The 24698-nt window shown below is 39.6% G+C and overlaps 1 protein-coding gene across 2 annotated transcripts in view; it reads right to left on the bottom strand.

The window, feature by feature from the left end:
• The window catches only part of TRIQK (triple QxxK/R motif containing), a 60250-nt gene extending 37015 nt beyond the window's left edge, over positions 1–23235 (bottom strand). The window contains exons 1-3 of one of the 2 annotated variants that reach the window (XM_058040239.1): positions 23201–23235; positions 21160–21255; positions 5312–5392 (exon numbers count right to left, since the gene is read on the bottom strand). In XM_058040239.1, coding sequence (XP_057896222.1) covers positions 5312–5372 — 61 coding nt within the window. In that variant the 5' untranslated portion in view covers positions 5373–5392; positions 21160–21255; positions 23201–23235. The remainder of the gene's footprint in view (positions 1–5311; positions 5393–21159; positions 21256–23200) is intronic. The other variant, XM_058040247.1, reaches the window with a different exon arrangement.
• Positions 23236–24698: the final 1463 nt, after the last annotated feature.

Below are 24698 nucleotides of genomic sequence, written 5' to 3'. Positions count from 1 at the left end.
GTGGATTAAATTAGTATAGCCAGACTAGGCTTTGCTTCACAGCAGTGTTTTCCTCAGCTGCTCCTGCTTCAGTTTCCAGAAAGTGATTCCACTGGCATAAAATTAAAATCAAAACAGCACTAACTGACCAAAGGATATAGTTCTTTTTTTTGTGACACCAATTGCATTCTTCATAAAATCTCCTCCCAAGAAAAAGGAATTACACATGGTATCAGTGGCCTATTGCTGTGAAGTATACAACTCAAATTCCAAAACTTGCCAACAGTCACACATAATAGCAAAAGGAATGGGTTTTTTCCCTACATTTCTTTATTATGTGCTTAGTAATAGATTTTTATTAGAAAAATTCAAGACAGCAAATGTAATGTTCCATATGCAAAAAAAAATAAGGTACACCAGAACTGCTATTTCTGGTTTTCTTTTTTTTCCAATATAAATAAACAGTAGGAGAAGACTTTCTGAGTAGCCAATATTTGTTTCCCCTCCTTTCCTTTCCCACAGTAAAGAGGTGACTGACATTAAAAAAAGGAAAAAAAACTATGACTAGTTAAAAAAATAGACTGGAGAAGTTTTATTCCATTGACATCTGTCCTGCTACATCTTTGCTTATGGCAGAGGAGAGCAATCTCAATGATGGAGATGTTGCCTTCTGGTTCCATCCCTTTTCTTAACAGACAAAAGATAGGGGAATTGCTGTTTTGTGAGAAACGGGGAAATTTTGAAATTTTCAGTATACATTCAAAAACGTCCAAACATTTTTTGCTGTTGCTATTATTTCAGAAATTATATCTAAAATTTTCATTCTGATAAGCATTTCCTGATCCAAAACAACCACATTTCATGTCAAAGTATGCAACATATTTCAAATAAAAGTATCAAAATGCAACATTTTCCCTCTTTTAAAGCTGAAAAGGAAGGCTGATAGTGGCCAGGTTTTTTTGAGTATGCAATGGCACTACTCAGGACAAGGAAGATAGAGGCACACTACGTTCATAAAAACACAGAGAAGGTAAACAGTAAAAGAAAACAGAAAAGTTGAAGTGGTAAGAGTAAAGACAACTCTTCACTAGTAGGGTAGGTAGAAATGGCAATCTGCCACAAGAAGGGCTTCTCTATGGAGACAAGAAAACAGGTCCATGCTCCAGCTGGTAGCTGGAGGTGGAACCCCAGAGATGTTGGGGCCACCATAGTCCCCAAGCTCTTCTCCATCTCAGAGCTACAGTGACATCACAGCCTCAGCCCTAGGATGAGGCACCTTTCTTCTGGACAAGTCAGTGTTCTCCACACCACAGACACATGTCACAGCATATGTCACAGCTGAGACATTCACGATACACAGAGCATCACCATGCAATGTCAGAAGGCTTTTAGCATCTGCCCATACAGACTAACATCATATCACTTCAGAGGGCTACAAGTGTCTGCCCTTCCTGTTCTTTAGCCCAACCTTTTATACTTTCACCTTACATGCACTGTACCTGTGTGCCTTCTGTTCCCTTTGGTGACTGGTCAGTGCAGCTCAGCACTCCATGGCTCATTGCTGTCAATGCTGTTCACCTGCTTCTCACAGCTGCGCCCATTGGGGATGAGGCTGGCTGCAGCCCCACTCCCAAATACCACAAACTGAGTGCCTACATACCTACAAAGGCCCAGCTTCACCCACAAAGTTTTATCTGTTAGTTCAGGTGGGCACTGCTCTTTCTGCTCCTGCGCTGCCACAGCAGGACTCAGGACTCCTACCCAGTCCCCTTCCCTGCCCCATGGCTCCCCATGTGTGATGCCAATGAACACCACCTCCATCACCAAGTCACCGCTCTCACTCTACCAAAGTGAGTAGCTTTGTGCTTTCCAAAGTAAAAAGAGAACACATTTTCATTCATAACTTTTACTCCTTCCCAGGGGATGTGAGGAGCCTTATTTGCTCCAAAGAACCCCCGGGCTATGCCTGTATAAGCTCCAGCTCCAGATCAAGCTGGCAAGTCAGGAGATATAGAACAGACAATAGGCAGACCTTTGAGTCTACAAATTGAAGGTTGAATGATTGGCAAACAACCTCTCCTCATGAAAAATTATGCTACAGCAACACAATAGTAATGGGAGCCAAAAGTATGTCTATTCCTGATTTGTAGACCAGGTTTTAGTTATGCTATAATCCTCTCAGTATGCCTGCTTAGGATCCCACAATCACACAAGTCATGAACACTACCCACAAATCCTGCAGCTTCCATGCCGAGCAAGTGACACACCAGATGAAGAAGGATGGAAAATATACATGTGGAATTGTTCTGGGAACTTAAAGCACACATAACAGTAAACAAAGCAAATATGGTACAAAACCTGTTGCTATTTTCACAGCATTTGTGGAGCTAAGCTGCATAAATGCAGAAGGATGCATACTGCCTCACACCTTTCCTCAGATTCCAGCAAATTAAGCACAGCAGCACAAACAGCAGCAGGAGAAGGAAACGCTCTGCAGAAGAACTTCCCGTTTGCTGCTGCACTACAGGTACATATTTGGGTATGTGAGTGAGAGATGAGCAAGAAGTGTTAAAATTACTTTTCCTCACGGCTTCTTCTACAGCCTTGGTTGCTCATGGAGATTTGAACAGGGAGAGATCCCTTGGTGCCATCCTGCCTCCTCCAGGTACAGCTAAAGCCAGTTTGAAAAGGTTGCTGTGGTTGTCCCCTGTCCACCTGGGGCAAGGCTTCACAAATAACTATGTCTGAATAAAATAAAAAAATAAAAATGTCTGAAATAACTAGAAGGCTGTCTCTGCTCCCCATTGAGAAGGCAGTGCCACTGTCAGATACTGGAGCACTAGCTTAAGTGGCACTACAGACAAATTTTGGCTGGTGTCAGGAGAGATGGCTGAAAGCCAGCTGACAGGGAAGAACAGTATCAATCTCTGCGCTGGGGGAATCCTCTGAAAATGCTACTGAAGCAAACAGCAACTGCTAGTGGCACAGAGGCAAACAAAACACGAGTGATCCTGTTCTCATGGAGAAGAGAAAAAGGCAAACGGCTGAACTGAAGTAATCAACATGAACTTGAACCATGGCACAGGGCAAACATGTGGCACGCCGTATGGAAACTCAGAACAAAACAGAAAGCTTGGAACAAAATGAAATTAAAAATCTGCTTCTATTTCAAATTACTCCACTAAACATCTAACTGAAAATTGTGTTGGAAGTTGATATGACTTTGTGACATGTTGTTCCTTGAAGGCTGCCATTTTCCATCAAAAAAAAGGTATGAAAAACGTTTCAATCTGGTTACCTTCTATCCAGCCAGGCTAGAAAACATTAAGTTGTAAGCTAAAAAATAACATCACACCATTAGTCAGCACGAAATAGCCGTTCAGCCAGCATCTATCATAATGTTTTCAACAATTCATAGATACCAAATGCCTGGAAAAGAAGGCCAGTAATCACTCCAAGCATGGATTTTGAACTTTAAATGCATTTGATAAATAAATTTTTTTTAAGACAGGCCCTGTGCAGCCTCACTTTGCTTACTGTTTCAAGATATAATCTACCTTAGAAAAGGTGACCAAATGTCCATCTCCAAAACAATAGAGCCTGGGTGCTCTGTGTTCTGAGGGATCATCTGTTGAACAGCTTAACACTAATACATCCCTGCAAAAGTACCTAAGTGTCAAATCTAAGTCATAAAGAATGACTGCATTTAAAACAAAATCTTTCTGTGTAATTTCTAATAAGTATTTGAATGAAATCAGGCCAAGGAGAATCAGGAAGATTTAAAATGAGGAATCTAGAGCATCTCTCCTGTGAGGAAAGACTGAGAGATCTGATAGTACTTACCTAGGAGAAAACAGTAGGTTCAAAGAGGATTTCATCAGTGTATAGAAATACTTGACAGGAGGGTGCAAAGAGGACAGAGCCAGGGTCTTCTCAGTGGTGCTCTGTCACAGGACTAACAATGGGCACACACAGAAACACATAAGAAAAAAACCTTCTACTTTAAGGATAGTCAAATACAGGAAGAGAGGTTGTGGAATTCCTATACTTGGAGATATTTAAAAAACATCTGAACACTGATCTGGGCAACCAGCTCTAGGTGGCCGTGCTTAAGCAGGGCAGATGGATGAGATGGCCTCCACTGGTCTCTGTCAACCTCAACCATCCTGTGACTAATGGATGAATTATTACCAGTTATGCAAAACTACATAAGAACAAAAAAATCAAGCAGTAATGACAAAAAAACCCCACTAAAACCCAGAAAACAACAGCACTTTTATATTCATTAGGGCAATATTGGATTGTATTTGTCATTAATACACCTATTTGTCCTGTAATACACCTAATGGCATAATGAGACTACAGGGCTCACTCCACTAAGCTCAGCTACCAGGCCAAAAGACAGCCCAAAATGGTTACACATAAAACTCAAACACACCAGCAAAACTTGAGTTTTAAATCATATCCACACATTTTCAAACTCACCCTCTTACATCAATTAAGTTCAGAGAACTGATTTCCATTGGCAAACGCTATAGTGGTAACAGTGAATGACCAGAGTAGGAGCTGAAACAACGATTACCAGAGCAAAAGGCAGAGCACTGTCTATTCATGCTCTCTGTTCTCTAAGGAGTATTACAATCACAGTAACACCTCCTAAGTTATGTAGTTTATTTGCCTGCCAGCATGAGATTCTTCCCTACAATAATTTTTAACACTTGTTTTCACCAACTTAAGAGCAATGTGTCTAAAGAAAATGAGTTTACTATGAATGCACCCCCATAACCCTAGCTATTTCACTTTGACAATGGACGTTGTAAACAACCTTTTTTCCCCCAGATACTTGTTATTTTCTGCATATTTAAACAGATGTGTGGGCTTAGTAACTGTAAGCAAAGAAAGAGGGATTTGCATTTGCAATGTATCTACATGAAGGTACATGTGTGCATGTACATATTTTGTATACATTTACCTAAATAAGTATTAGTCAAGGATAGAAAAAGTCCTAAGGAAAAAAATTACCATGTTTAATACATCCATTAGTGTGAGAAATTAAACAGGAGAATCAGGAAAGTTCCAACAGGTCAGAAACATTGTGAAGCCACTTTGCTGCAGTATTTCCCTAGTGTTTCCAAACACTCAGCATATACTTTATCTGAAGTCACTCAAAATACTGTCTTCAGAAAGCTGAATGACTTACTCAACAGCATTTATAAAATGAAGTTTTTAAAGAGGAATGCTACGTTTTGTTACTAGTGGGCCTTGCTGGGAAAAAAAAAAAAAAAGTTATGTTTTTATTTTAAGCACACAAACTTTTCTTTCAAACTCTTACCTATTTGTTTCCTGTACTGGTCAACGGGAGTCCTTGATGTGGAGGCATCTTTTCTACCCATTGTTTTCAATCCAAAAATCACTGTCAGTATCAAAAAAACCAAACAAACAAACAAACAAAAAAAAAACAAACCAAAACAAAAACCACAACATTATTCCTAAATAAATTACTAACAAAATCAATTGCTTATAACATCAGAAAAATGGTAACAAGCAACATTTACATTATTACACACAAAGACATAAGCCTTCCCAGAGTACAATGAGACACTGGAGTTAATCATCACTATTCTGAAGACCATTAGATACATTCTAAACATACCTTTTTCTCCATTGCATGGGTTATTAACATTACAGAATGCCTGTTAGTTTGAATGAAAATAAAGAAAAAAGAAAGGATTTAAACTGATTGCACTGTAATTCAGCATTTGGTAAAACCAATTATATTCCTATATAATTTATTTCTTTAATAAACCAGGGAATGAATGTAGTATTGTGAGCTGTTTCCATTATTGAAAATACATTTACACCACACTTAGGAGTCGGAGGCAGGATTAGGCTGTGTGCATCCACAGGTGAAATTGCTCAGGAAAACCACCTGCAGACAAGCAGATACCTAAAATACAGCAACCCCACTCTCTCTTATTTTCCTGCCATGGGCTCTAGATATCTGTGAATGAATAGGAAATGGAGAACAAAAGTGAAAGCTGGGGCTGTATGCATTTTACACCTCTCAGGCATGGTATTGATAGTTTAAATTACCTTCATTACATTTCAGTAACAAGCAGCCAGATTCTTGAATGGGATTCTCACGTTGCACAGCCATGTTGCACACATCCTCACAAGGAGGTGACACTAGGACTGCACAAGGAACTGCATAATCATCCATACAAAGATGTTCCTTCTGGTATACTGGCGTTTCCACACCATTCTTGTAACTGAACAAGCATAATCTGAACACTGCTCTAGTAAATTCCTGATGTATCTTTTACCATGCAAAACCTTATGGTTTTATATTCATCCCTCACAGAGCTGCCTCTCAAGTGGCAGATACTACAAACACACTCATTTCACCTCTTTTTCCCTGGTTATGAAATAACTGGCTGTTACAGTCATGCTTATTGCTCAAACCACTGGGATCGAACCATTTTAGCTGGGCTGGAGACATTACTCACCACAGTGATGATAAGCCCCACCATCTGACTGCCTCTACAACACAAGAGTCCCAACATAAACACCTACACTCATGAGAGGCCTGATGTTTTCAAGAAGTGTCAGATTTCCTGTTCAAGCACTGAAGATGCACAGCAGCCAACCCCTGCCTTTTCCCAACTGGCCCTGGTGAGAAGCATGCCAAGGGCAAACTTCGGCTGAATCATCCTGGGTAGCCACAAACCATGTGCAGATCGTGCACATATGGCCATGGAGTTATCTGCAAGAGTTGTACTTTTCTGTTAGGCATAACCAGCTGTGCAACAGCAAGACAAGAGTCCCTGGTTGCTGCCAAGGCACACTTTCTGGGAAGTGCAACCCTGGAAGGCACTGAGATGCCAAATCACAGCCCAAAAAGCATGCCATGGCACTGCTGAACGCTACTGCCAGCATCCCAAATTTATTTTCTCCATAGCCTCAAACATGATTTAAAATATAGCTACAGAAATGATGCCCACTAGTTATTTGTGCATTTTAACACCACAAAGTTTATTATTTTATTTTTATCTGTTCTTCTATTATGCTTCACAGGATTGGGATGTATTTCATAACATTCACATCATAATAATTACAATGGAAAAATAAAAGTACAATTTGAACTTTCAGCTAACTGAGGAGGTAACGGATACGTTTTTATGCTGCAAAACTAGATCTTGGCTTTTTTATGCCACTGCTAAGAGACTGTTTTGACTTGCCTTTTGCAATTTCCATAGTATACTAATGGTTTATAACAAAACATCAGCTGTGAAAGATGTTTGCAGTTTTAGCAATGCCAATACAACAGAAGAAGAAAACACAGGCAAAGATTATTTCCTGACTTAAAATAAGCCACAGAGATACTGGCGTTTGCCTGTGTGGCTCAGTGTCACCAACTCTGGCATCTAGAACCTTGAGTCCTCTTTGTTCTTCAAAGGGATGCAATCATCATCATTCATTCCCACTGCTTTGATGGTTACATAGCAAATGCCTGAGAAACCCATGGAGACATTGGCACACAGAGCCCAGGGTCTAATAAGACAGCTATTTGCATAGAAGATCAGCCACAATTTAGAATATGTTGTGATAGACGTGGAAAGGGAATAACAGATCTATACTAGCATGTTTGAAACTGAGATTGTTTTCACAATTTAATTCATTGGGGACTATGGCTCATCACCTTCTCTTGTAAAGAATCCCACATTCTTGGGCAACTTGCTATGAGGTAGATTTAAATTAAAATATGGATTAATAAGAGGTAATATTTATTATCTATGAACCTTGCTGTAGGAGTGGTTTTCAATGCAACTTTCTAACCATTTTTCGATTTAAAAAAAGCCTGAAACCTTTGCTGAGTTACAAAACTAATCTTCCCCATTTAAAATAGGAGTGGTCATCCTACAATAATTGGTCATCTTTACTGTAAAAGAAATCTACACTCAGGTCTCTGACCCTTTTGCTGCTTCTGACAGCAGCAAATGGAGGATCTTCTGGAGATTCCTCCTGTATTTCTTTGCCAAACCAAAGGGGTAGGCAGCACACCATGCTGCATCATGCATCCCAAGCCTCAAATCCCTAAAGTTTTAATGACCACATAACCATTTAAAAAACCATGTAAAGGAGCTTATCACTGCTTTTACTGAAAATACTTGACAAGTAATTTCAGATAATATGAAAGCAATGTGAGCTGTCCTCAACTTTCAAGCTTTTATAAAAGATGGTCTTAAGAAAACAAAGTGAGGCCCCAGTGATTTTTATTTACTTCTGCTTCAGAGATGCTACAAGATTAAAAGACATCTTTGTTTTTGTGGTACCCTTCACAATTTTTTCACCCCCCTTGGCTTTCCCTCTAGTAATTCACCTTTGAAAATTACCCATTCTGAAAAACTGAAAACTCTTCTTTTACTCTTAAGCAGTGGCTGATAAATTGCTTGTTATAACCTCTAACTGTCAACAGCATTTGGTGAGATAAAAACCAGTCCTAGACATCCACTCGAGGTCTGGCTACACTTTGAATCCCAATTCACTGTTCTTGATGTATACATAGCATTTTCTGCACCAGTTTAAAAAAATTGAAGAAATTACATTAATTAAATAGAAACTTACTATAAATGACTTTAGATATACTAATAAAAAATAAGAATAGGATCTATATATACAGAGATTGCACTCTGTACATTATTGGTGCAATACAAATGATTAATAACAATGATAAGCCTTAAAATGTATATCAGTGCACACTCACAAGACATGCATATCTGCATGTGTATAAACTTTCCCAGCATGATATCTGACAGCATGTCTGCACTCTCCCACTAGGTTGCCCAAATATTAACAGTGGGCACATTAAAGAAATAATCAATGAAATTACTGGTTTTGTAGCTGAGGTAATGTTAGTCGGCTGAGAGAAAAGAAATATAACTTCAGGACAGGAAAGAACCACTACAGAATGCAAAGCTACTGAACCAAGTCTTTGGCATCTGTATATATGCAGAAGTTCCTCATCTTTAATTGCAAATAGATATCCACCTTAAACATAATTCTTTTTTAATTTGTTTTGTTGGATGTAATGCAGGTTGATCATCTGAACTCATAAACTGATTCATTTTAAACATGATTCAAAGATGCCATGAAAACTTACTGATGTCATTGAAGGAACTGGTCTTCTCCGAGTTAATTCCATAGCTGATAGTTTAATAACTAATGGATAGTAAAATATTTGCAAGTTACAAGAAAGCAAAAATAGCCTTTTATCTACCTCAGGTAAAATTCAAGGAGCACATCAGATCATCTGGAAACATCAAGTTATCTCAAAGAACTGGTAGCACTACATTTAAAGTGGGAAGCCATCTGCACATAGGTATTTTGGAAATTGTTGCTGCTGGTTATTATAATTGGCTTTTTTGTTATTGTACTGCTAAAGTACAGTAACTAAGGTCTGTCTACACAGCAGTGGAAGCAGCCTAGAGCTGCTAAGATAATGTAGATTAATTATTTAACCATACTGTAGCCAAGAAAAAGAATTTAAAAATCTTTACTACTATTACTACCTTAAAAAACAAAACAAACAAAATACATTCATGTTCTCTTGGTAAGCCTTACAGTAGTGCTCCATTCCTCTGGAAAGTCTCTCTCAAAGAATGAGACTATTATTTCCAAGGAAAGAGTCCCCTGCCCATGCTGCTTCTTGCAGAATCTATCTCTGCTTTATCTGGGGATTTATTTATTCTTCTGTTAATAAAAGAAATGCAATACTTCTTTACTTAATTTAACCTTGAAAGCAGCAGAGGTGATTTAAATTTAATTAAATTTAGGAAAATTAATCAAAAACACAGGATCCATAACTCCAGTCAGAACAGATATTAAAATAATTTCAACATTCTACACAAGGAGAAGAAACACTGTATCACATCCCAAGATTCAAACCATATAGGAACTACAACTTTTACTCAGACATATATGAGGCTGTTTCATAGCTTCATGTAAACACTAGGAACAAAACACACATTGTTACTTCCAATTAGTACCCTCTGCACTACAGGGAAAGGAGATGCTCTGTTGTTTTTTAGCTATACAATACCTACAAACTGCATGAAATAAGCTCTGCATTTATTTAACAAAAGTAATAAACAGGTAATAGTTCATAGGAATTTTGAGCATATCCTCATGAATATTTCCAAATCCTAAAGCAATATATTCTGAAAAACTAATTTAATCAACAACCCAGATTAGTCCCTAAATTTCAGGAACATAACTCAAACACACAAGCTACACAGGAGGTCATCTCCACTCCCTCTGCAAAGGGCAAAGAAAGAAATGCAATAGTTAGGAGTCCAAATCACCTCTGGCAATCTTGCTTTCTTGTTATGTTCCTAATTCTCTCCAGAGTGCCTAAAATTTGGTGGGATTATTTACACCCAAATATGTGCATTTTCTCATCTAGTGAAGAGTCTACATAATTTTGCTAAACATGGAATGTTTTTAAACATCTGAAGAGTTGAAAAGATTATCCTTAAATGTACTCACAGCTAGGAAAAGAGTGAACATTTCAAGGGTGGCAAAACCTGAATAAGATTTTTTAAAAGGACTTCATATTTATGTAAAATTGCTTTCTTAAGCAAAAATAGGCTATTAAAAATGTTAAAAGGTTCCTTCCATTCCCAGAAGATTATAGTTTGCCTCTGCTTCTACAGGATGAAAATGCAGTAGGCCAAAACACACTTATAAAAGCATTACTTACCCAGAAGAGATCTATTTCGCAATGGGTATTATTCTTACTATAAAAAATAGGAAATTTTGCAGAAGAATATTCCTAACTGTAGTGATTCTATACACCTTACATTTTATTTTCATTATTAGGTTGTTATGCTTTCAGAAGAAGATTCCCTACTTACTTCAGAGATGTGTAGAGCTATAGCATGTGTGAAACATATATTCAATTTAATATGAAGATAGATCTTCATCTGAATGAATTTAAAATTCCTAATGTCCAAAGAGGTACTTTCCCCCCCTCATTTTTATTAATCTATGATAGCACTGATATGTCAAGAAAATATCCTTAAAGAATTTCATGAAGGGGAAAAAGCACACACATTTCTGCCTTGCCAGACAGTTCAAAATGCAGTACTTCACAGAGAAAAGAGCAATCTCCACTAAAGGGAAAATTACACAATAATTGACACCATATTTCAGAGAAACATTCTTCAAAATAATGGAATCTGTCTAAACATTTTTTGGGGGAAAGAGAAGGACATGGGACTATGGTAGAAATCAGAGCTAAAATGGATAGAAGAATGCACACCCACACCACCCCATTGTCCAGAGGCAGATCCACCAAGGATGGATACAGCTTCCATGGGAGCACCTGCAGACGCTGTACAGACACCTCTGTGGCGTGAGGTGTAGGGAGGATGTCACCACCATCACCCCACAAAACAGAGTGAAGCACAGCTCTCTGCCTCAAGAGTCAGAAGTTCATAGAGTCAAGAGCAACAATGAGAAACAATTATTTGCCCTGTCTCAGTAATTGACATGTCAGCAGAGGACACTTCTGCAGTTTAGTTAAATCCCAGGAATTTTACTCCCTCTTTGATCCACATACCCCTTCAGCACTCATTTCCTTTGATGAAGTAGGGACTAACTTAAATAACAGTATAAAGCTAGAGGTTAAAGACCTTAAATTTCAAAATCAGCTAAGTCTGCCTAAGCACTTCACTTCAGTAAGTTATGAAGGTGCCATTCTCAAATGCAATAGTCCCATATGGTTTTACCGAAGTCTTACTCCAAAGTCTCAGAGACTGTTTTGCCCTCCTAGGTGTTACAGCAAGGGAAGAGTGACTTCTTTCCCTTCTTCAAATGTGAAATTAAGCCCTCTGTTCTCCCCTCTTTCGTTGTGGGAACTGACAAAAGTTCTATTTTTCCTAAACGCTACTTCTTTCCTGGGACTGCCACAAGCCATGGCCTTGCTATAAGCCTGAATGCTTCAATTACACACACTTGTTAATTTCTCATTTGTAGAGTTTTAAGCTTAGGCTCATTTTTGATGGAAATTAAATTCTGATTTCTTCCTCCAGTGAGAAGAAGTATTTAGGGATTATCCTTCCCTTTAGTATATCCATCTTAAACTACAGTTCTCAACCATCCAGAGAACAGTGATTCACAAAGTTTTCAGTATTGCAAAATGGGGTAGTGACCTTTATTGAAAATAAATCTTGTAACTTCTAAAGTTATTCACACACACAAAAAATTTGGAACAGGTAGCAATTTCATATTTATCATGCTTTTATTTCTATGTTGCCTCTCTTTTCACTTGCCTTACCTTAAGACTACTAAAACCAAAATATTTCAGAGCAAATTATTTAAAAGCTGAAATAGTTTTTTAAAGTAATATATCAGAACAAGACAGTTTGAAACTGCTGTAATTTTTCCTTTCTTTTCATGCTCACACTGTTTATAAAAAACTGAAACTTTTTAAACCATGTGAGGTTAAGTCTCCAGCTAATTTTTCTCCATTAATTCTAACATTGATATCCACTTTCCTTGCATATGCCTATCATTCAAGCAGAAACGCAACTCTTGGCAAATAAAATTATCTTAATAACTGAAAACCAGAAGAAAAACTAGTCACAAATACATCATGCAGGCACAAAGCTGGCAGGCACACAAATGTGCCCTTCTCTAACATATTTCACTGTATTATCACACCATGTCCCTTCATACGACTTCAAGTCATAGTAATTGCCAGAACTGGTCACCATGTTTATGGCCAAATGAGTGCTTCCCTTCTTACCCTGAGCAAGCCTGAAAAAGTTGAAAGCACTCTACCAATGACAGCAGCAAATAACACTTGAGTCCACATAAACCTAATCATAACACTTCAGCAAAACCAAATTATTAGTTCCATTACTAAACCTGGTGTACAACAAGACTTAAAGGATAATCCTGGAGGCCCAAGGGCCTGCCACCAGAGCTGTAACGCCTCGGCCCTGGAGAGGCTGAAGCAGGCAATGAGAAACTCCCCTCCAAGATTAGGGTCAGAAGTGCCTCCCTCCCATAGGCCTCTGCAGGGACATGGTAACATCTCAAGTTCTATTGGTTTGTACAGCTGTTCCACCCCAGTTCAACCCCCGTTCTCACATATCTGTCAGAACTGGCCCGTTTGATGCAGTTTCCCTACTGGTTCCCCTGGTTGGCTGCCCCCCGCTCCCCCACCCCATTCACCTGTTCCCACTGGTCCTTGACGCTCAGATCGACCCCTTTCCCCCATATAAAACCCTGTGCCCTCAGTCCACGTTTGTCTTTGTCCCTGGGCTCCCTTTGAAGTAATAAGAAGCTTTCAGATCTCCAAAGAAAGTACCTGTCCTTTACCACTTCCATCAGCCATGGTGGCAAGCATGCTCTGGGCCCAAAAGCGCTGCTCGCTCTCAGAAGAGCCCATTGAAGCTCACCACTTCAGGTAATCTCTCCATCCAGCATTCAAAACAAATGCACATTTTTTTTCCTTTCTCTGAAGCTACTGCAGCTCAATAAGTATTAAAAAGGCTGATCTATGAATGAAGAAAAATAGTTTTATGGCAATTTTTTTTTGTTTCACATGCTGTATTAAGCATTCAGGAAAGCAATTCAGCTTTAAAAAAAAAAAACCAGCAACATCTAATCTAGTCACAAGGCAAAAGAAACATGAAGTATAAGGAGTTTTAATTTGGTGGGTTTTGTACTCACGTTTTCCTCCATTACTCAACAGCTCATTAAAGACAGAGCAATCACAGAATTGGTCAGGTTAGAAGAGACCACAGTGGGTCACCTGGTCCAACATCCCTGACTGAGGAGGGTCTTCCTGCAACACATGGCATAGAACTGCATCCAGATGCAGATCTTCCCCAGAAAGATCAGAACATAATAAAGCTGGCCTGCATTTCATCAGTCTTAACACAATGTATCTTTTTTGTACTTTCTTTCTTTTAAATTGAGACAAAAACCAGTAAATAACCAGTAGCTAACTTAACTGTTAACAGAAAAAATGTAAAGTTCACCCCAACAACACTTAATAATGAGCTTAATAGTCAGCCTTAGTGAATACAGACCCATAGATGTTAACAGCAGCATTTTCAAAACCAAGTCCTACTTGGTGTTGAAGGATTAGGCCGTAAGTGGGTGAGAAGTTTAATATGGCTTAAATAACATCAGCTCAGTAGTTTCCCAAGTTGTTCAAAACAATAGCCCAAGCACACTCTCTGCAGATTTTATCTAAATTGCTCAAGACTTGGCTCTCCTGAAAACTACCTAGAGATCCCATTAAAGGCAATGATTTTTAAGACAGAGAATAAAGTAATAGCTTATATGATACCATCTCTTTGGGAGCTTTATGTTGTATTTGGGCAAAAATGGGAGTGTAAGGTCATTGATACCTATCTACAATCTGAACCTTGAACAAAGATTGAATTAAATGAATGGATCAAAATCAGGCTAAAACCTTTATATGCACCAAATGAAAAGATAAGCTTTGATGATCATCAGAAAACCTGGTAAACTGTTTCCTTGCCTCATTTTAAGGCAGAGAAATTTGTGGAGTGCAGCTGGGAAGAAAGGCAGCAAAATGAAAACCCATCAACCAGCAGAAAACTATCAGTTGAAATAGAACATCATTTGAACAGCTGAAGATCTTGGATGAAACTATTTGTGGAAATGCCTGTTTGGGCTCTTCTCATGGCTCTTCCCACTAATGGGAAGAGGGTGGGAGGAGACTACAGCCCCATCTTTTCCCTCTGCTCCTGAACAGCATGCAGGTGTGTGTCATAAGGAAGATATTTCGCTTCAGGGTTCATTGTCCAGAAGAATGCCAAAAGAAAAGATGACACTGAGACAGAAACATTAAAAAAAGTATTCCTTTTGTTTTGAGTCATTCAGCATGAATGAAATTTTATTTACCATAAAACTAGTAGTAAAATACGAAATTAACACTTTTTAATAGGTGGCTGCTTTAGAAGATGGCTCATTTTTTAAGATCCTGAATTCTAATGCATTAAAGGTTGGCCTTTTCTGGCCTAAAAGATACCTCTGATGAGAGATTCCCATATGTCAAACTAGTTACAAACAAGAGAGTTTTGAGACTGCTAAAAGACATCATTTGAAAAGCAGTTTGTGAGCATTTCTTACGGAATCTAGCCCGAGATAAAACGGCAGATGACAATCCACTCCATTTGCTCAAATTTCCTGAGTGCATCTCTCTAAGCACTAGGGAGTCCTTGGGTGACAGGACAAGGGGTTTGCACATGCCCTTGGCTGGAGTCAAAGCAGGATGTGTGCTTCTGCCATAAGGTTTTATTAGGAGAAGCTGACTGCACTGCCTGAAATCTAGCCCTGTAAATGACATACAACAATGAAAAACCTTCTAGAGCATACAGTTAAATGAGTTCAGATCGATTTTCTTAAGAACACACCAACATCACAAGAAACTGCAGGTCTGTTCCCTTCTTGCTACAATTGCCCAGTCTGGCTACTACTGTATCAACAGCAGTACAGCTCTGTAAGTAACTATAAAAGTTTAAGGAGAGCTGGGTCAACTCTGAAAATGCAGCTAAACTGCCTCCTCTTTTACCTTTCAGAAGACTTTATCCCATGCACTCAGCTTTGCAGCTGTCCCAGTTGTTTCCACACTGACCTATATATTTATTTTAATAAGATGAGTAAATAAAATGTGTAATAGTGTAGTACAAGGGAAACACCCTTCCAGCTCTTCACTACTTCCAGTAATGTGTGTAAATGTGAAGGTTCAAAACCAGGAAAGAGACAAGTTTGGTAAGAGAGTCATCACCCTGGGCTTTTTCCTACACACATTACTCCCTCCCCTTCAAGGTCCCCTCAAGGTAGAGTACATATTCTATAGTGCCCTTCTATGGTCAGGATACAGAATTGAACCAAGCTTATACAATATACATGACTTGTGTGCAATAAATGACAGAATACAAATGCTTTGAATTCCTTACTCTGCATATATGGCTATGTTTTAGTACAGCATCCACATTTACATCATAATTTCCATGGGTCTATATAAACATGCATGAAGATAAACAGGCACTTTTCCCATGCAGAACTGTAAGAATTCACCCAGAAGCCTTGCTCTGTAAATTATTTCAGATGTATTTTAATGAAGCCATAAAAGATATTAGCAAGTGTGCCAGGAACTTTAGTTTTAAATTATCATGATCTGTTACTCTAACAGAAGTTATTAGTATTATTTAACCCCACTGGTGTACTTAAAATGAAAATAGTTTCAAGTTTTTTTCAATAGGTTTTGTCTCTATAATATTTTTTCCAGAACACACTTCCTGTTTAGCCTTCTGGTCTCTAGCTTTGTATACAGAGAAAGACACCAAAATAACCCAGGCTTTCAAATTATCCTATCTTTCAGAATAAAAAGTAAGCATCAATCTAACAATGCTTTATTAACCTTTTCATTCCAAATTACAGGAAGATTCATTCATAAATTAAATAGCATGTAAAAAATTGCAAGGAAAGCAACATCCACCCTTGCTTTTACCATTTCATGATTTCAGAAGAAAAAAAATCCCAGTAAACTATTAGCTGCTGCAATTCTTAGCAGCACCATAAAAATAATACTCAAATTTGTTGAAAAAACATATTCTTTAAAGCTTTTCATGCTGCATATATATATATGCAACAAAACAGAAACAATGCTTTCATGCCCTCTGCAAAGGGAAGAAATGACAAATTCAAACAGATTCAGCATAGCCTTGCCTGGGACACTAAACAGTAGGTATGCAGGAGGGCCTCTACAGCAACCAGGCGGGAGGGAGAGCTAACAGAGCTGGCCAAGGTAAGGCAGATGTGTGGTCAGAAACACCACGGCAAGCGTGAACCCAATCTCAAACCCACCTCCCAAGGGCAGTTCTATGAACAGAACTAAGTCTGTTCAGGACCTTCATCATGCTTTCAAATTTTTCAGGGCATGTTTTCCATCAAAATAAAACTAGATGCAACATTCCCACACCGGTCTTATTATTCAAACTATGCTTCTACCTCTCCTAGGCAGCACGTTCTTGACACTGCCCTGCACTTGAATCCCCTTTGTGTACAGGACCTTCCTCACAAACCTCTCAGTCTTTCCTCAGCCACACCTCTAGAAGATAAGAATTTTCCATTCTGCACACACATCCAGCATTCCTTGCTCCTTGGCACATGCACATGAACTACATTCTAACAGACTCATGTTAACATGATCTCAGCCGTGCTCTAAACTTCATCCTTTCTTCATCAATCCAGCAATCACTGAACTATTCATCCTTTGCCACTATGCCTGTATGTTTACACACAGACAACTGACCAAAACAACATGCACATCACACCTGATGCGAATGCTGGGACAAGTCCCCACAGGCTCTCAACCATTGCCAGTGGCCTCCCAGCCATTACTTCTGAGTGCTGGCAGCTCAGCAGTTCTTTATCCATTTTATTGTAACTGTACAGTTTGAATTTTAGAATTAATTTTAGTTGCGTAACAATAAATCAAGGACCTACCCAAATGTTAGCTATATAAATAGTGTGCTTTCACTTTGACAGCCAAGACACAAAAACCAAGCAAGTAATCCACTGCTTCAGGTTAGCAATTTCCTTTTGGCAAGAGCCTAACTAATACAAAACTGGTCTAGCAGCAAAGTAAGTGATGCAATCTTAATTGGAGGCAGTGTAACCAGCTCCTCACACAATGAGAACACCACACTACTACTAAACTATTTCTATAGCATATATGTTACATGAGAGATCTATGGTTTTTAATATAAGCTTTTAGGCATGATCACTTCTAAAAGCAGACAAAAGTCAGAGTTTAAGCAGAGGTGGTGATACGGTAAAGCCAAGCTTGGAAATATCCTCCACACTGACTTGATACAATGACAAATTGAAAATATAGGTAATTTAAAAAAAAAGTTTTAAACATAGTCAACTCAAAACCACAGAGGAGTCTCTTCAACAAGCCCTGGGTATCTGAGAGGCTTTAAGATGTTGCTGACCCAGGTGCTTAATCTCCTGCCACAGTTTAGGAGGCTGTATGGAAGGACAACAAAAGGGGATATGTTCTGTGCCCAGGTCTCAGGATCTGATTCCCAGCCTCCACATCAGCACACAGCCCCCTACAAGGAATGTGAGCTCAGGTGAGAGAAGTGAACTGAGGTGCAGGTATTGCTCCTCCACACAGAGTGCAATCTCAGGGGTGGGGAGAAGCGACCAGCTGGCACCATCTTTAACTACAGCATTTAAATCTTCTAGAGTACATCTGTAAGAGCCATTTGTGAATAAATTTCAGCATAAGAGTTTGTAGAACTGAGAACTTCATATGTAAAGATTACAATGAAAACACAATAGATAAAAGCACAAAAAGCTACATAGGCTGATTGATAATGTAAATGTGAGAGGGAATTATCATGGGTAAACGTAACCTTTTCTTCATTAACACCACACACCACAGCCAGGGAGAAAACAACTGAGACTTCGAAACCTACTACACTTGCAAGCCAATCTGTTTCCCCAATATAAAAAACAGCTCATGACATAAAAGGTTATTATTTTGTTTCACTATTTATTTTATTTTAACAGAAATACATGAGAATTAATTTAGCTTTCTGGCTAGAGGCAAAAAACTACACACAATGCAACCCCATTTTTAATTTGTTGTCTTACCTAAAACTAGAAATAACAGCATTAAAAAGTGACAACAAATTTGTGTAGAAAATTGTGTGCTTCAGCTTGTCCTCTGGATTTTAACCTTCCAACTATCATTCCCAACACTAACCTACTGCCATCATTTGCTCTTTTCCCCTCTCATATTTGTCCTTTCTGCCTGTGACTTCTCCACCATAAGTTTCTGCTGTCAGAAGGTCTTTCCTTATTTGTTCATTTTACTAGCTCAACGTCTAGCCCTGGATTTCTACTACAGCCTTCCTTTCTTATCTCCAATCCTTCTTTACAAACCCTTCTGGGTTTACATTGGCTAATTCATCAGCCTTTCTTCCCAATTCTGCCTCTTTTTTGATTGTAAATCACACTCAGTGAAGGACGATGACAAGAACAATCACAACGTATGAATGAACAATATTTTGATGATGCATGTATTATATTTAAAACTGCAAAAAATCTCGGGACACAACAAACTGTATTGTGCAAAGCTCCACTGTATCACTGCAGTGTGTGTTTAAAAAGCCAGAATCAAACTTAAAAAAATCACTAATGATGACTTTTGCCCTGTGGCTAAAAAAACGCAAAACAAATGAGAAACAAAGGAATTAGCACTGTCCCTGTCAGGAATGCCTCAAGTATTTACTCAACTCACTGATTACAGGGGTGTCTGTGCACAGCTAGTGATATAAAAGCACCTGGGATTCCATGACATTTTCCCATGACCTTCAAACAAAATTCTAAAGAATAAAAATGTATCAGGAATCATAGGCTGTTGCAGATAATTCTGCAATATTAAAGCTGCATTAATGCAAGTTCTATTTGAAAACACAAATGCAAGAACACACACTGCAAACAGACATTGTTGTTCTTCCACAGCCACGCCAGTGACCATCTATGTTTGTCATTACAGGCAACAACAGCAGCTTACTCTACAGCAAACACATTTTTTCTAGAACTACCTTTCTTTCCTGTTTTCTTTTCAAAAGGAAAAAAAATTGTTACCTGCTTACTTTGTGTGTCAAAAAATACTTCAAGAATAAACCTGATAATTAAAGAGTTATAACAGACACTGTTTCTTTATCTCCTCTACCAACCATGCCACAAGGTTTATGTTTTATATAATACTGCACTGATATATAGCATCATCAGGTTAGTTAACTAAAAGCAGTTTCACTGCGCCTATGATTGATCAACTATGGGACTATTAAAACATTAAAAATGTTAATCTTTGTAATAATCTCCTGAAATTTTTTTATATTAATTTAAACCATGGATCATTTTAATATTTAATCATTGCAGACTTCACTTGGAATGAGGATAGCCATTCACTGAAAAGCACTTCATTTTTTATTTTGAAAAATGATCAGTTAGTATTTATTTTGTAAATCTCTTCACATATTTTCCTCAAGCAAAGTAAACCCGCAAGCAAATGAAAAAATCCACAAGAGCAGAAAAATTTAAGGCAGAGTTTGGGTCAGAAAACATTGACTCTCACACTCCTGTTTTCCAGGAGTAACTGCATTACAAGAGTCGTACTGTATGAGAGTCAGAGGACTGGGGGAGACTCCTACTGCAAATGGAAATGACTGCCTTCTTTGTCTACATCTTACAATCACCTATGCTACATTCTCTTCACATATCTCATAACATGTAAACATAATAATTCACTTTTTCTTCACACTTAACAGAGTGATTTTTAATAAGCAATCCAATTCTGGAGCATTAGCCCAACTCCTATCCTCTCCTGTAATTCACAGCTTGCCTTGCTTAATGCGAAATTTATATTAATATGGAAATATCCCAAAGAAAGAAACCCAACAACTTCCTAGTCATGATAAAAACTCACAGAAACTCTAAAATTCTAACTGTGATTAACAATAACTATTCTTCATGGTATCAATTAATTTTAAAAAGTATTTAAAATTATCTAACCAAAACTAATTCATGGTCTAGAGAAACAAATTTCAGAGAAAAATTCAAGAACACTGCACTTCAAAAATAGAATCCAAAGAAAACACCTCTTGTCTTGTTTTCTGGATGTTCTCTGGAGCTACTGCCATAAAGTATACACTGAGCTTCAGGTGTGCTTTAGACTGGGCGGCAAGAATTTGGCTGAAATATTTGAATTACGTAAATCCTAACAATAGCCTGAGTGGTACCAGAGGTTAATGTATTAGCTTACATGACTAGACTTCATTCTGTATTTTTGACCAATAGTGAAGTAGAAGATTTTCAAACTGGCAGACAAACAGGCTTCCTAATCTGAAGAGGCTGCAGAGTCTAAGAGCAACAGCTACGAAATCCAGAACGGGCAGAATTGAGTGTAGCAACTTCCAATGCATATAAACTTACTCTGCATAGTTCAAATTCATGGAAAAAAGCCCACAGCTAACCAAGCAAAACCAGTAGTAAAGGCACTGCCTTTACTCCCCATTTTATGAAGAAAGTATTTATCTCCTTGTGTATTACCTTTCACTAAAGTATGCTCTTAAGGAACAATGTATGGAAAAATCCTGGTCATTCAACGTGATACAGTAATAAACTCTGGAACTCAGTTGCTTGTACCTGAAACGGAAGATATAGTCCTGTTTATATGACTTTATGAAAGCCACATATATGTCCTTGTATAAAATTCAGTGTAAGACTTAAAGCTAAACACATAAGGAACTCTACCACTGTTGAAAGGCATCTCTGCTTTAGTAATCTGATTTGAAGTAATCTTTCAAAACCTAGATATCTGAAGAGATCCCACATTTGCATTGAGAAAGTATTTTCTGTATTGTTTTTGCAAATACAAAATACTACTTTAACCACAGTAAATTAGTTGTAGGACATTGTGGTAATCTCTTCTTGGCTACATAAATTCACAGAATTCCCAAGACTATTGATGGACCTTCTGAGGTCATCTACTTGTGCTCATCTATTCCTGCTCAAGCAGGTTTAGCTAGAAGACTTACTCATAAATAATATCTGAAGTAGACTTACATCTTTCCAACTTTCACAATGACATATAAGTCCTAGAGGATAAATTGTATTAATGAATGATGAAAGACAATCATGTGAACAAAAAAACTGGCCACATTTTTCTTTAGGCGAGCAGACAAGCTATTTTCTGAACAATGGCTTGTCTCCAGCCAGTTTTGTACCAAAGAGTGAAGTGATTCAGCCAAGGGTGACGTGCCAAAATGCAGTACTTAAAAAATGATTCAATTTTCCCCACATTTGTAGAATTTAGTCTATCTCTTAAACATCATTTTATACAGTTTTCCACTACAGAAATACATCTACATCTTTAATAGCAAGTACGCTTCCATTCTGATTAGCTCTTTAGGAACGAGCCTGGGCCCCACAGGAAGGAACTCAAAACCTATGACATGTAATTGAATTACTGAGTGTGAAGGTGTGTGCTGCATATACAGCCCAATTACACCATAGGCTCTTTCAGAGGGGGTTTCTGATACTACTATGATCTGTTCTTGTAACTGTGTGGGGATGGAAGGTGGAGAAGCTTGAGAGCCACATCAACAGTGTGGCAGAGAATCCCCGGCCAACACTTCACATTTAGAAGCTTTTGCAGCTCACATATTCCCACACATTTTTGTCCAGGATTTTCTGAGCACAGCCATGAACAGAGCCCTCTGCAGAGAACACAAAGACATCCAATGTACCCGGAACACATCACGCCTATAAGGCAAACACAGCCAGCTCAACACTCCGGGTTGGATCAGATTTACTGCACACCCACAGCCAGCCGAACACATCCAGCAGCACTACACGGCCCGGTCTCACTGCACGTGGGCGGTCAGCACACACAGAGCAGCGGATTGTCCAGCTCCAGACACCCTAAAACCTCAGACAAGACAGAGTTTCGCACAAATACCCAACAAAAGGCCGGCAGCCTGTGAGCAGTCGTGCTCACGATGGAAAACCGTGAGCTATCCTCCCATGGAGGCACTGCAGGCTTCGGCCAGCTCGGCCCCGCTGCGTGCCTGGGCCAGGCCTTGATCACGGCCCCGCCGAGGACACCTCGGTGACGGGTTTGTTTCCCTTCAGTTTGGCTGCCTGGTCAGGGTCGTACTTCTTCGAGCACGGAAAAGCAGCCCTAGCAGTGGAGGGGCCCGGCACAGTGAAACGCAACACCAAAGGCCACCGCAGGACAGCGCAGCACGGCAGCCATCCCGCCCACGCCCAATATGGCGGCCACACGGCTGACCCTCTCCCACCCCAGTCCCTCCAGCTGGCGCTCCGGGGGCGGGGCCGCCCGGATTGACAGCGCGCTCCGGCCAATCGCGGGGCCGCGCGCTTCCCGCCGGCCAATAGCAGGGCGGGCCCGCGGCGGTCAGCGGGCCGGCCGAGCGCGCGGCCGGCGCTCGCGCTCCCTGCCCGCAGGCCAATGGCGGCGCCCCCGCGGCGCGGGAGGGGCCGGGGCCGGAGCCGGGGCCAGGGCAGCCCCGCTCGGGCCCGCCGGCCGCGGCCGCTCGCCCGCCCGCCCCGGGACGCGGCGCGGTACCTCGGGCCGAGCGGCACAGCTCCGCCTCCTCTCTCGCCGAGGCGACTTCCTGTGCTAGCGGGGCTCCCGCCACCTCCTGCCCGAGCGTCCCCGCCTCCCAGGCCCGCCCGCAGTGCCGCTGCGCTTGCGGCGGCTCCCGCTCGCCTGTGGTGCTCAGTGTGTCGCAGGGTTTCCCAGGGACGGTGCTGGGTTCCTCCAGACTTGTAGAGCGAAAAGCAATTAGCCACTTTCGCATTGTACAATCACAGGATGGTTTGGGTTGGAAGTGACCATAAAAAATCATCCAGTTCAGCATCCCATCATCACAAGCCAAGTGGGAACTTAGATTAGAAGTCCTAAAAACAAAACACATGGAAAATTACGAACTCCCAACAGGTAATTCTGCGGGTACCTTGAGATGGTGCTGGGTCTTCTGCAACAGATAATTCTTTTATTTCTGTGCAAGAAGCAAGCCTCTGACTCTCAACAGTTTACTGATTAATGTTGAAAGTGCATGCCTTGGTTCTTGCGAAATGGCACTTGATGACCAAGTGTAGCACTCCCTTGTAAGGAAAGATACACAGAAAAAGAAATACTCGAATTTGTTTACCTCTGCAACTTTGGAAGTGAAAGCCGTACAGAGGTGAACTTTCCCATCTTTCTAGATGATATGCATATACAATAGAAAATGAGCTTGCAGAGAAGTTATTACTCAGAGTGTGTGTCCTGCATGTATACCAAACCACCGTTTTCTCCAGCCATTTCTATAGCAAGATTAATAGATGCTTTAAATGATACGGCTTCCATAGAAGAATAGCCTGTCCTGATTTTGAGTCATGAGACAAAATACCTTTTTTGTTGCCTTTTCTTTTGTCAAGAAATCTCACACTGAAGATGTTCAGCTGCTTCGAATGTAGCAATTCACTGGACACAACATTACGTATTTTTCCCAAGAAATCTTGTGCCTCTCTGGAACTGGAGTTGGCACAACCACCGTGGGCACCTTCTGATTTTTCAGTGTTCAGATTTTTCAACGTTCAGATTTTTCAACAATAATTTTATTTCATCCATACTCCTGATGGTAGGGCAGAAACTCTATATGTGTGAAATATTTTAATATTTCATTTTGATTCCATGATTGTTCTAATATGATTTACTTAAACCCAAGTCATGATTATGCTCACGGATTTTTGCATATGATATTATGAAAAAAAACAGCAATCATATTCAAACAGGCATTACATGGGATTTTTGACGGTAAAATCACAACCAGAAAAATTCCATGAAGAAATATCAGGATTAGTGTTCTCGGCTACATTATTTTGTATTATCTGAACCATTGCTGAGGACTTTGTCCATGTGAGTCTTAGTAGCAAAATACATCTGGTTCTAGTTCAGTTTCACCTAATTTGACCTAATCACAATATTCATTTCACTACTCAATTGTTCTTCTAAGTAATAAACTGTGTATGCCCAGCAGCCTCAATACTTAATCTGTAAAAAAGCCATAAGGAATTAT

The sequence above is a fragment of the Melospiza georgiana genome, chromosome 1, assembly GCF_028018845.1.
Source record: "Melospiza georgiana isolate bMelGeo1 chromosome 1, bMelGeo1.pri, whole genome shotgun sequence".
Taxonomy (NCBI): Eukaryota; Metazoa; Chordata; class Aves; order Passeriformes; family Passerellidae; genus Melospiza; species Melospiza georgiana.
This window is presented reverse-complemented; position numbering and strand designations above follow the sequence as displayed.